A 14,372-nucleotide genomic window follows, 5' to 3' on the forward strand; every position below is an offset into this window, starting at 1 on the left:
GAATGGTAGAAACATGACTACTCTGAAATCAGAACTACAGGCAACATTATGCATTCCATTAATCTTTAAAGTTCCTTACATATGTCATACATTTAAAATGGATCATTATGCTTCCAACCCTTTCAGGTTGAATTTGTTTAACTTCTGGAGCTTTTTACCCTGCTCCCCTGTCCTTGGGGTTTCCTGGGGAGTTTTTCTTTGGTGCTTGCTTGGGGTAGTTAAAATATAAACCTGCCTGCAATTTTTTTATATGTTCTAGGAAAGGCTTACAGTGTCCCGTCCCCAACATGATTACAGGAATATGATAAGGTAACTTTTTCTCTGATATGCAACATTTTATATTACACAATAAAGCTCTCACCAATTCTAATTACAATGGTATGCTTTCTTTTTCAAAATCCTCTAATACAGTCTTCTGTCCATTAAGTTTATCTTTTGCTTGTCTTATGCTTCAGGGTTTAAAGTTATTTAATGCTATGTGTCCTTCAGGACAATGTACCTTTAATAATACTAACAAAAAGAAATTGATCTGTAGAATATGGCTTAGTGTTAAGTCCTATCCTATGGCTATTTTGATACTCTAAGTATTCACCTTCCCTCCTAATAGCTACCCATTATTTTAGTGATAAATATTAATTTTACAGGTTTATAGGTACCTACTTCTTTCACCTTTTTTTTAGTATTAGGAACATTACAATTTTCCATTCCAAATTTTATTTGGGTGTATTCTTCCATTCCTATTTTCTCAAACTTATTTCAACTGAATCACTTCGTACTCTGAAGCCTGCACAGTTTGGATTGAACTTTCCCAGCAATTTTTCAATGTTTACTTACTTAATCTTTACCAGGAGCAGTTGACAGTTTTCCAAGTTTCTCAGTCATTTATAAGGTGAAAGACATATTTATATTCCTGACTTTTGCCTTGTGGAACAAGTGCTGCCTTGGTTAACAGGTGCACATGATTCCCAGTGACAGAAATGGAATAGAGCTGTCTTATCCAAGGACATGATCAAACTTTAATTTTTATCTCTTAAAGGATGCTAAGTAATGAGGCATGGCTACTTGGCTTTTTCAGTCATCTTATAAGGGAAACTTCCCTAGAGAGCAAAACTAGAAAGAACTCCTTGAGACTGAGAATATTTAAAGACCACTTATAAGAATTTTTTGTGTGAACCGTACATTCCAATCCAAATACCAGGAGCAGTACCCTTTATGTGGATATGGTGTTGCATGATCTGCTCCCAACAGTTTTAGCTAATTCAAGATATAGAAATTTTCATTTTAGCTTTTTTGAGGTGAAATTTTTACTCTCATTATGCTCTTCCACTGAAATATTAAAGCAGAACTGAGAAAAAGATTAGAGCAAACTATGTATTTAACAGCTGGCTGAGGTAAGTCTCAAGGAGAGGACTGAGACAAATGACTGATTTCCAACCTGACTTCTCAGACATTCAAAGACACCATAACATACAGATGTTCAATTGTCTTATCACTGTGGTGGCACAACTCATACACCAAATAAAGAAAATAGACCAGCGCATGCATTGGGTATTATAGGCAGAGTTCACCAACAACCAGCTTGGAAAAACTTCTGGAGTTTTTTCAGAATAAAGTATTACACACACAGTGTGTAATGATTGGCAATATACGTCTACATGAAATAAATGAATATTAAACAAGCAAAATGCTGAGAGCTGCCAACAGAACTGTATGGGTTAATAGGTGGTTTTTAGAAAGCCTTTTCAGACAAAGCCTCTGAGGTTATTGTGTTATCTCATGAATCAGTTGGTAAAATGTTTTGCCAATGAATGTAAGGAAGTTTAAAGCTGTTGGCTTTCGCCTACCGTACCAAGATCAGTCTTAAGATCTGTTGGCAGACTTAACTTTCTTGATCCTTTAACTGAAACAACAGAAAAAGGAGAAAGGCAGTTGTTAATAAGTAAGAAAGAAAAAGGAGCGAGGGAAGACAACATGCCATCTTGTTAAAACCATGTGGCAAATTTGTAGCACTTTTCTTTTAATCAGCATATAAAGGCAGAATAATGGTTTAAATATTTTCATTTACACCATTCAGCAAAATAAATGCAATTGAACAAAGAAGCACTGGGGAAAAAAATTACTCCAGCTGTCAAGGAGTGAATGATGTTTTACACAGCTTTGGCTGTGGGCTGCAATATCTTACCTTGTGGTGACAGGAATGATAAAAAAAGAAACCACAAATGAGATTAAGGCAAATATTGCAAATGCTGGCTATGCAGCATATCACAAATATTTAAACACCTGCAAACCAATTTAATAAGAGGGTGCAATGAAATTATGAGATCTGATGAAATCATACCTCAAGATAGCATTTGAAAAAGAGAGGGCATATTGTAGAGGTTATGGGCACAGAACATACTGTTGTAATAATATGGAAAGGAAGACAGATTGCACAGAAACGAAATACAGCAGCTTCAGGACATAATGTGGTGTTATCTAGTCATCAAAATTTGCACTCAATTTAGTGAAGGTTTAATTATTTGTTGTGTTCCAATTATGCAAGAAACTGGTAATTTTGCTTCTGTTCAAAAATGTTTTCATTTCCTCACACACGAGCACATTTTCAAACAATGAACACCAGAGAACTGAAATAAAGCATGTCTTGTAGCAGTCAAAATGGCATTAAATTTATCAGAAGAATGCCTTAAGACATCTTTTATTAATTATTCAGAAGATTTGATTTCCAATTTGGTTATTTCATTTTGTATTCATTATTGTTTTCACATGGTTTTATGGCTTTTACCCCTTACCCATGCTGTCTGTTACTAGAAGGGAACAATCAAATATTTGTCAACTAATTGTTATTTTACTATTATTTTACTTCTAAAGAAAGTCCCACATGATAAGTACCACAGTGACAGGAACATATTAATATAAGAAATAAATTCTTTGCTATTTGGATTTAGTAAGCTTTTAGGTCAGAAGGATGCCCAGAACAGACACTCACTCTTTTAAGTCACAAAATCCCTGAAATAAAAAAAAAATTCTGTTGTATTATTTTGCAAAGCCTACAATGTGGCAGAATTAAATATCAGCCAGCACCTATGTTAGATGGTTTTCTTTTTCTCTTCAGGGATGAGTAGGGGAACCCAGAAGGCTCTTGAGCAATATTTTGTTATCAGTAGAACCAGCTCAGCCCTCCCAGTAACCCATCTGTAGCCATAACTTTAAATCAGGACATGGTGAAGAGGTCTCTCCACATCAGCCCGACATCAAAAATACACACCCCTAACACCACTACATAAAAATTCTCTAATTTGGATACCAAGTGTTAGGCACCAATGTCCATTTAAGGCACTCACACAAAGGGTAGTTTGATTTTCAGAACAGCCTTTAAAAGCCATTCCATTTATCAGAGCAGCTGTCAAATACTCTTTCAGACTGTGAATGGGTGGCTACAGCTCCAGAAAAATTAGTGCTCTGCTATAAAGAAGCATCACTTGTGATATAATCTCCTTTTAGGATAAGGACAACATCTGGCTTAACCAGCCCTCTGAAAAAGGATAAGCAATTCATAAGAAAAACTGTAGGACTCTTCACTAAAAGATTAGGACTTAGAGTAGCTAAATTAGTGCTGTCATCATGCAGCTTTGAGCTCTGAAAATTGGTAGTCTAACCTCTTCTATTTCTAGGTTACAGGTGTTTGCGTACAGCAGGAATTATGTGTCTTGTTCCACAGCTGTGTCCCAAATGGTTATACATGCCTGAAACCAATAGCTCCCAGCTGTTTGTGTGCAGGCTCATACAGCACATGCAAAGTTTGGACTTTCTGATTCCTCTGAAGGAGTCTGCACAGGCTTGGTTTGGGAGCTGCCACGTGACACTTGCACACCCTTCACGTGGCTATCACACAGCTGGACATTGATGCACTAGGACACAGCACAGATCACTCATGATAGACCCCATATCTGAGGGTAAAAACAACAGAAGAAGCTGGTTGTTTCCATGCTTTACTGTGATTAAAGCTTTTGATATTATTTTTTTTAAGCTAACTTTTAACTATTAATAAAATCCATATTCTGATCAGTTTATGTAACCCATTTTTAGTACCTAAACCATGCATGTTTTACTATCTTTACATTTATTATAAAGAAGGATCATGCACATGAGCCTATCTTGCTGACAGAGAGCTTTTGAAATCCAGTTTTATTTGAGAATGGAGTATAAATGCTAGAGAGGCCAGCAGAGTGGTCTGCTATCATCATTTGTTTACGTTTGTGCTGGAGGCAGCCAGCAGAAATTGTGATGCTACAGCATAAGGCAAGACAGCCCCTACCCAAAAGAGCTTCAAGTGTTAAGAGTCAAATTATTCAACTGTGGGATGAGGAAGAGTTCCTAGGTACAGTCTAGCAGCCAGCTAAACTGAGCATGCAGGTCTCCTGACCTGACAACATCCTGCTCTGCAGCCATATGGTTCCTCTCAGTCTTTCAAGGAAAACACCAAGGCACAACCAACAAACAAATGTATGCTCACAGCTCTGGCACTCAATGCTGAGTTTCCCTCAGCTATTACAGCAGCACTGTGGTCACAGATTTTCATATTATTCAAAATGAAGGTGACTTCATGCAGGATTTTTTCTACTAAAGAGCTTCTACCTGGCTAGCACTCAGAAATATCAGTCCCAGTTACTTCTAAAGCCCCCTTGAACCCTGAGCCACGCACCAGGGGCTGCACAAGGGCCCAAAACCAGTTCCCCAGCTCACGCTGCTCCCTGTTCCTTGCCAATCCCTACACACAAGTCCCTTCTCAAAAACTTAAGCATGAATTCACCTATTCAGAAACTCCCTTGCTTATGGGAAATAGTGATAAAATGCACCTTGTATCCACACTGCTGGAGCTAATCTCTAATTACTGTCCTCTGACTAGTTAACATTCTTCTTAATTTAACATGGATAAGCAGAAATGGTTTTGCAGTGTTATCAGTAACTAAGTTTCAAAATAAATTACATTCCATGTTTTACAGACTCATTAAATGTTTTGAAACGTTTACTTTCTAGCTTGTTTTCCAGGAGAATACAATTTTCAAATGGAGTCAAATCTCTTCAGTTACTCTGAAGTCACCCACATATTAAGAAAGAAAGTGATTGTTAAGAAACTTAATAATATTCTTCTTGAAAGAAAGCTATTTAAAAAAAAAAACTTCACATAGCAAAGTGGGAGACTGGCATGGCAAAGGCCTAATCCCAGCAGATTTAATAGGTGAAATGAATAAGGATAGCAATGCTTGGAAATCATAGTATGTATAAAAATGTGTGGTCTTGCCATTAGGGACCTGTCTCAGAGCTCATGGGAATTAGTTGTGGGAATCTTTACACAGCCTTCTCTAAGCTTCAAAATCTTAAAATATACCCCAATATGAAGGTATTTCTTAAGAAAAAAACACAAATCCTTTTTCATTTTAGAACAAACACTTGAGAAGTAACTCTTCTATACAGAGACTGAAGAAATTCTTTCCTTCTGGTCTTTGAAAGAAGTCTAAAGTGTCCAATTGCATCTCACACAACAAATGACCTATCCAAAGTTGCATTTTCCTGTGCTCACAGTGTATTCCCATTAATACACTTCAATATGAAGCTCCATATCAATGTTTAAAACAGTAATGGACATACATAATTATATATTATACATTATATTCCTAAGAGCCTCTGAATAAGTTTACCTAATGAGATGATAAAGACAAAATTTACTGGAATGGGTACTGTTCTGTAATACATTACACAGTAATTAACTCAAGCATTTGATACAGCACCACTTACATGATGAGGCACACTGAGCTCTCATGTGCCACTGCAGAATGAAAGTAATACAGAGCCCTTCTGACCCCCAAAACACAAACAAAAATGAAAATGCAGTTTGAAAGAACAAGGCATGCAGGAATAAGAATAGGATGTTCTGAGGCTTTTGATTTTAAGCCACCAGATACCATGATATGGCATGCCTTGCTGCATTTTTACACTCATGAAACATGCCTTAGATAGGTAAGAGTTTGGGGGGTTTTAAAGTTCTTTTGTTCCACAATTTTTACCAGTGTTATTCCATACATCCAGAATACATTTACAGTGGAAATTTCCACCTCTCAGATATTCAAAAATAAGCAGAGTCTTTCAAATGGTTTTACTAACTTCTTTTCCTTTATAGTGTTGTAAATGCATCACTATAGCATTTAAATACTAGTTTAATAAACAAGATACCAGTGATTAAGGAAGATTATTCCTCTGCCTACCACTCTTAAAAAGCAAGGTTTCTATTTCTTCCCTTGCTGCTAACCTCTGTGTGGCACTGTGCATTTCAGAAAACTTTTAATCAAATGGTTTAATTTTATGTTCTATTCTGAACAGTGTTCAGAACGGGAATCTGATTTTTCAATTATATCATCTGCAAAGTCATGTTTTAGTAAGTAGCACAGGAGGAACATCTGAGAAGACAGTCTTGTGAACCAAGTTAAATATTACTTAATGAAGAAGTAGGATTTGTACTGAATTATGTACTAGCCCTGCATGTGAAATAAGGAGTACTCCTCAGCCCTGAATCTCTTGCTCAGTGCTCCATCACTCATATCAATGACAGAACACACAAATGCCTAATTCTGCTTTGAGGCAGGGAGAAGAAAAACAACACAGCCAAATTACTGAGTTGACCTAGGCTGTCTGCAGAAATTTAGTCATAGGTTAAAACATTGCCAAGCACTAGACTGTTACAAGCATAATCAATTTTTCATAGAAACATACAGTTCAGGCAGTCTAAGCAATGTTCAGCATCAGACCAAGAGATGAGGAGGCAGGAGATTTTTCAAGTTCCCCAAGAAGCCTTTACCAACACTGTTCTTATGGCCTGACTGGAATGGAAATCTGACTAAGCTCCTAATGGCTCACTCAGATCTAGAACTACTCAATGTCTACACTGGCAATCAGTGTGCCCTGGGGATTCTTCCTAGGCATTGCCTTGGGAATCTCAAAGTACACAAGTGAGCACAGCAATGCTGTTCCTCAAATCATTGCCCTTCTGATGGAGCTAAGGATGAAGATGCTCACCACTGTGCCATCCATCACGTGTGCAGTGTTTGCCACCTAGACTCATGCCCTCCAGCAGTTTGCACTTTGTGTATGCATTGAGCACACTCAGGGCCAGCACCTGGGATGGCCTTCCCTGCTGGGTGAAGCACTGATGTTGATGTGCTCTGGCAACCAGAATGAAGAGCTACAAAACAAACTCTGTTCTGTCTGTCTTTGCAACCTCATGTAGTCATACCCAGCAGGCCCTCCTCCACTGGGCAGCAACTTGAACCACTCCACAGAGCAGTTCAAGTGTTCCTTCTGGTTTTGCTAAATTTCTGAAGAGCAAGTCTTGGTCTGTTTCCAGCAGAGGAATGAGGTCAGTGGTTTTACAAACACAAAGATCACGGGGCTCTTTCGGAACACAGCACACTTCCACTGCAGAGCTCATGTGCCATGGACTTTAAACAGATAAAGGCAAGGCTGGAAGTGGAAGGATCCTGCCTGACACATCCATAAGTATGGAGCTGTGCTCTATGAGCAAGAAACATTAGTCAGTGAGAAGGCTGGTGTGGGTGTGAGGCTCTGCTGGTTAAGCACAGGATTAGTTCCTCTCCCAAGTTTTTGAGGTCACTTATTCCAAGTGACTAGGTTGGATTCTGCCCTGTTTTACAGCAAGTATGCAGAAACAATATTAATTAAATTTTGCAATAATTAAATAAAAATAATTAGTATCAGTCACAGAAAAAGAAACTTGTTTTAAAAAGTAGTTCTAATAATAGTTACTTCCTACAAAACTGCAGCTGATTTCACATTTTAAAAATATAAATATAGCTTGGAAAACAACATGAAAGTGCTAAAATAGGAAACACCCATAAATATGCCATGTTTTCCCTGCTGTATATCTCCAAAACAGAAAAAAGCAGAATAAATTTTGGAGCAAATTATCTCAGATTTATCTAAGAAAGCTATTTTTGAGCACTAGCAGAATGAAAAATTGAAGTTAACTGCAGAAAAAGTAAAGTGTTATAGGAGACACTCATCATTATAAAACTAAGAATATGCACATATGGTTACCAAGTCAGTCATCTCTTAGATTTCAGTGAAAAGAAAAGGTTTTAGCTCATTTCTGAAGAGAAAAGTGAAAAGTTGAATCCCAGTGAGCCTCACAATAAATAATCTAATTATAACTGAGCTATCAAAAGTTTTATTTTAAAGCCTATATCATGAGTTTCTGAGGCCCTGCTCAAGAGTTTGAGCTCCTAGTTTTATACCAATATTATTGTAGCCCATTTCACTTGAATATCTCCATATCTAGAGATTTTGGGTTGCAAATAGTACAAGGAAATACATATTTCAAAGCAGCTGTTTTGTTTCAGCTCTTACTATGTCAGGGAAACATTTTTATTAGTTTCAGCTTTTTATAATTACTAATTAGTGGCTTTCATTCAAGATTAATGTATCCTGTTATTATGACATAAAATATGTGAAACAATAACAGAGAATTTGAATAGCATACTATTCATACTATGGGTATTTGTTACCATAACTAAGGGGGGAAAAAATCTATCAATACTTACCAAACTACAAGGAAAAGAATTGTGATGTGCATACCACAAGCAAAACGAATGTATCACAGCTACACCTCCTTATTTTCCATAACATTTAAAAGCCAGCTACTAGAAAACAGCTCTTAGCAACCATCTTTAAGACAGTGAACTCGCATTAAAGAGATCAATGTAGACTAGGCACTTGCTGAAAAGGTCTCTAGGAATGGACGAATTCCACCTTCTGAAGGACTATGGGTAAAATGGGAAACATTTATATATTTTTGTGTGGCCAAGATTTCCCTGCTCTGGCCCATAAGCAAATATTTTTATCTGAGGTTTTGCTTTCATTACAAATTATGTAAATCAGGCACTGGGGTTCTAATGGCTAAAATTTACCATCTCCATATTGCTGATTTCAAATAATTTCTTCATGTACACGTACGCATAATATATACATACAGAATTACAAGGACTCCCTACTGTAAAAAAAACTTAAAAAGCCTTTTAAGAAAACAGAGAAACAAGCTTCTTATAGGAGGTTATAGGAATATACCTGCATGATCCTGTTACTTCAAATGTTTTCACACTGTTCACCTCAAGATGCGCCAGGTACATTTAAGTTTTTCCTTAAGCAAACAGACTTAGGATTTTACTGTGCTATGAAAAAAGCGCTCCTCCAGTAATTTCTTCTCTTTGGAACTATGCACTTCACTTCTTAGGGATTAATGAAACACAGTGATGCATGACATGAATGGCTTATACAGACTGCAGGAAGAGAAGCCAATCACCTTTACCTGAAGTGGGAGACTTGCAACGCTCAAGCTCCAGGGAAACTGGACTGTCACTGAGTTCAGTCAGGCCTGAAAAAATGGAGTTAAAGAGTTAAGTTACAATCTAACAGGGCATGCTTCAACTTTCTTGGTTGATGATATTCTGCACTTTAAAGTCAATTTGGAGAAAGGAATGGTGTGAAATGAGAGGGAAATAATCTATTTCAGATAAGTGCAGTTATCAGGCTGTCACTGCAGCAATTTAGGCTTGGTTAAAAAAAAAAAAAAAAAAAAAAAATCACACCTCTTGTTAACTCAGATTTGTTTTCCGAGTGCCTCGGGATAGAAAAGAGTGACTGTACCTAACAAAAGAAAACAAGTAAGTATAGTTTAAAATTTAAAAGTCTGTGATATGACTCAAACTCATTCATCCCTGTCAATCTGATGTGGAATCAACTCTGTGCTCTCAACTGCTGCATAATGCAGGGAGGAAATCTTAAAAGAGGGGAAGAAAAAAAGTAAGATTACCGCTACTGTGCAATATCAGAATTTTCATGAATTCACACAAGACAGGTCATTTTAAAGGACACAGAAGCATTGATAATGCTGGCTGTGACACTGAATTTTCTGACAAAATACTTTATATATGGTGTGTATATATATATATATATACACACATATTTGTCAGAACTCCACCTACATGGAAGACAGCACCCAGGAAAGCAATCCTAGCCTGTACTGCAAAAAGAGCAAACTAAGATCCATCTTTGCCACAGGTTGAATGTTCCAGGCTCAAAATATGCCTTTGGCATGGTGGGGAGGGAAAGTCTGAGCTCACTCTGTCTTTTAGCACGGGCTAACTGTGCATGGCCACAGCTATTCAAATGCACCCTTTGTATGTATCTGTAATGCCCTGTGGCTCACCCTTGTTACAGGAGCTCTGGCACTCCATACCATTGGCTGCCTGGCACTGACAGGCAGCCCTGCCCAGACATTCCCAGGCCAACTAGGTGGACCCACAGCACTCAGGTCAGGGGTACATTACTGTCATCCTGATACTGGACTGACACACACACTGCTTGTGCTGCATCCTGAGAATCAAACATCCTACAAGAACCTTTCAGTATGCTTTAAACGGGTACCATGGCTTCTGTAAGAGAACATGTTATAATTTTTATTGCTTCTGGACCCTCAGAGGTGAGGCCCAGAGACCCTCACCACTAAAATTCATATACACTCTTGTTTTGGAAAATTCTGCCACTCAGTCACCAGTCCTGTTTTCTTAGAATTAAGTCCAGTGGAATCTTAATGTAGGTAGTGACACTTTATTACAATGTATTTCTGAACTGCTATAAGAACTGGATAGGAACCAGTGCCCCAGCCAGCAAAACAAAAAAACCTCCTACCATTAATAAAGCTGCAGGAGTGCAAGAATAATGATGAGAGCCCTTTGGAAAACCAGCAGTATTGATTTACTCTGTTAAGTCAGTATTAACAACATACTTGTTCCTGATTTAAGAAACAAGATCTGCCAAACCAGACACTATTGTTGAAAAACAAGTATTTTTTATTTTGAAAAATGTACTTGAGTCTTTATTTCATTTCACTTAGAATCTGTGAGAAAAAAAATTGTATTTCAATCAATTGCAAGTTCAGTCCCTTTTGATGTTCTGAGAATATTCAGAAACTGTAATAATTTGGGAAGCCTCTCAAGTACAGCAGATGTTACTTCCACTTGAACCCAAGATTTCTGTATGTACCTAGAGGTTTGGGTTTTTGCTGCAGAACTGTCTGCAAGGTGCAGCAGGAGCAACTTTGCATAGGCCTTGAAAAATAAAACTGATACTGTTTCTTTTGTAAATGTATTATTTGAGATAGGTAAGTTTTAACACCTTGCCTAAGATCTTCTACACATTTTATAATTAGCACTGGTGTTGGATACAATACCAAATCCCAGGTCAGACTTTGCTTCTAAATAGTTTGGGTTTTTATTTTTTTACTATGGAGTTCATAAAAGCAATATTCCATCTCAATATAAATTATGCTTCTATAGACTTAAACAATAATATCACCAAACTGCACCACCCAAGAGCAACCACAGTAAGAAAACCATGACTTCTTCATGCTTGGCACAATTTGCAACATGAAACATTAAAGATACATTTCATGTTATGGTATTTAAGAATATTGAACACGTAAACTTCTCCACAAACCTTGACTTGCTGTCAAGCCACGGTCACCTCTAGCAATGACCACCTACAGATGCCTTTAAAGAAGAAGTGCAATTTATCCCCATGTGAAGTGTAAGTGGTACCATGTGCCCTGCACAAGAGCATTGGCTTAATCTCACTTAGATTTGCTTAAGCACTCCCACTTGCAAATTTTCTCCTGCCATAAATCGTTATTCCTTTGAAATATTTTAATGAGTTCTGCTCATTACACTCCCATTTATCCAAAGTCTCTTTTAATCTTGCTAAATTCTAAATTCTGAAGATGTTGTAAGGCAATGAATTGCTCAATCATCATTCACGGAAAAGGATAAACACATATTCGTCAAATTTTTTGTGTTACCGTTAATTCCACTAAATGTTTCCCTTTGAGATAAGAAAGTGAGCTCTCAAGCTTTTCCTTGTACTACTGCTCATTTTTTACTCTCATTTCCTTTTTAAGGAAACTAAACTAAATATTCTCAATAATTAACCATGTATAAATATTTCCATGAACCTCAGCTTCCCTCAAATGTCTGAGAGACTACAACAGCTATTGAAATTCGATTAAAAACTATTTTCACTTTCTATTTTGAATTCTATAGGCAGCTTGTGCCCCAAGATATTTTAGCTATTTTTAGCCCCCCCCAAACCACCACCCCAGCAAATTTTAAGCCCACCTAGAGCAAGAGGAATATAGCAGTAAAAATAAAGGCAAAAACCCAAGACTGGCAATGTGAACAATCACCTGAGAGAAGATATACCCATTATTGGTTTTAGTCTGAGCAAATTATAAATGTGTAAATAGTGCAAAAAGGTATATGTATCACATAAGACATTAAAATACTTTTAAAGACTTGTCCTATGGATACTTTTCTAAGTTTAGTGTGATTTTCATTTCCTTTTTATTCAAGGATCAAAACTAGTATGAGGTAACAACTTTAATGAACCCATAATTTAAAATTATGTTTGAAATTTGAAATTTCTATCAGTATGTTTGAATGATTCAGACCGATCATTTACTCTAAAGCCCCAAAGCCATCACATTTTTGCTTATAAATAAATGGATTATAAATAAATTGTCATAAATATTCACAAGCCAATAAAATACATAAACTCAGTGTTATCTTAATCCCTCATCTTCACACTGAATTATCATACCATATTTTCTGTATGTTTATATACCTATATATATCTATGCATGCATTCTTTGGAAATTAGTTAGCTCAGAATATAGCTATTGACTTAAGCTCGACCTATATTAGCATCTTAGGTGTGAATTAAAGTGCCAATTACTGATATACAATGACTCATAGCACACAGTTTTCTGTATCCTCCTGTCAGACCAACCATACTTCTGCTCACCCCCTCTCAAGGGACTGGCCTGAGGGAGGAACAAGAACTTCTCACTGGAAAGTCTTCATTATGAAAATTATTTTGCAATGTATCAACATCCTTTGGATTTGACAACACTTTGGATGCTTCATAAAGACTATTTTCTTGTTCTACCAACAGATGGTATGAATTTCTAGTAGGAGATGCAAATTCATTTGCATCATTTTGGTATTTTAATGTTCTGCTGCAGACATTATCTCTCTAGATGCAATAAATGTACTTGTTTTAGTATTTGAATGCATGTTACTCAAAAACCAGGTAATAACACGCACAACTTGATTTCAACTGAAGAAGCAAACCAACCAACCAAACAACAACCAAGCAACCTCATAATTCTGCAGTACAGCACAGAGAGTTCATTTTGTTTAGCTTGTCATATAGTCTTGCCACAAAGGGAGGTGGCTGTAGATGTTACAGCAAATGGAACCAGTCATCAACACCTGGCAGGTATCCCCAGCTCTGCACTTATGCTCATCTTAGCTTCTTCTTTTCCTCAGATTATTTCCCTGATTGGACAATTACATTCCAGTCTCTTCCACTGTGTACTCCTAGAACTGGTGACATTTCTCCCCTCCTCGCTTCCCTTTCCCACTTTCACCTCCCAAACCAGAGAATGTGCTGCCTTAATGCTCCAAGTCCACTCTGGGTGCATTTGAGTCCACTTTACATATGTAACCAGCATCAAGCTATCTATAGATTTATTGGTTAAAATTGAGAACATTTATTCCACCACAGTGCTTTGCATATTGGATGTCCTTGACATTATCTATTATGTCTTTCCTCTTCTCCAACATATTGCCTCTTTCCTCTTACATGTTCATTCTTCTTTCCCCTTTCCCTGTTCAGTTGCAGGACATCTCAGACTGAAATATCAACACTTTCTCTGACCCAGTATTTGAAGAGATTATTTTGTATAAACATGGCAATAATGTTTTTAATATATATATATCCCTAGTGATTCATAAATACACATCTTCAACTTGGATTTCTTCCATCCAAGTTAGAGTAGTAATTCTGTCTTTCTAAAATCTATTCAGGCTTTTCCAAATAGGAAATAGTTCCAAATAGGAATTTAACATTGCCAAGATCAACTCAATGTATTTTTGTGCTGAAACCTCCTCTTTACTACATGAACAGAGCTATCATCATCACTGTCTTCTATTATACTCTAATACATAATATTGCTTACATCTTTGAATGTAACACTTTAACCTCATAATTAGGCTGGACACTAGATTACACTGTCTTTTCCTGCCAATCACCTCTAAAATGACCAACAAAAATGTATTTTGCTCATCCATAATCTCTTCTTTGGCTTCAATACCTGTAAGTCTTATTTTCTCATACAGATCCACATGAAATTATCTTCCTGCTTCACTACTTTATTGAATCAACTACTCATATATCTTCCCATTAAC

The 14,372-nt window shown here is 36.9% G+C and overlaps 1 protein-coding gene across 6 annotated transcripts in view; it reads right to left on the reverse strand.

Moving 5' to 3' along the window:
- STXBP5L (syntaxin binding protein 5L) overlaps nucleotides 1-14,372 on the reverse strand; it is a 180,383-nt gene that overhangs the window by 27,367 nt on the left and 138,644 nt on the right. For 4 of the 6 annotated variants that reach the window (XM_058044390.1, XM_058044360.1, XM_058044401.1 and 1 more), the window contains one exon: nucleotides 9,377-9,442. The exons of 1 other annotated variant lie outside the window; for it this stretch is intronic. In XM_058044390.1, coding sequence (XP_057900373.1) covers nucleotides 9,377-9,442 — 66 coding nt within the window. Of the gene's footprint in view, nucleotides 1-1,849; nucleotides 1,901-9,376; nucleotides 9,443-14,372 lie in introns of all 6 variants that reach the window. One more of the 6 variants, XM_058044368.1, reaches the window with a different exon arrangement.

Source organism: Melospiza georgiana, chromosome 2 (assembly GCF_028018845.1).
Source record: "Melospiza georgiana isolate bMelGeo1 chromosome 2, bMelGeo1.pri, whole genome shotgun sequence".
Taxonomy (NCBI): Eukaryota; Metazoa; Chordata; class Aves; order Passeriformes; family Passerellidae; genus Melospiza; species Melospiza georgiana.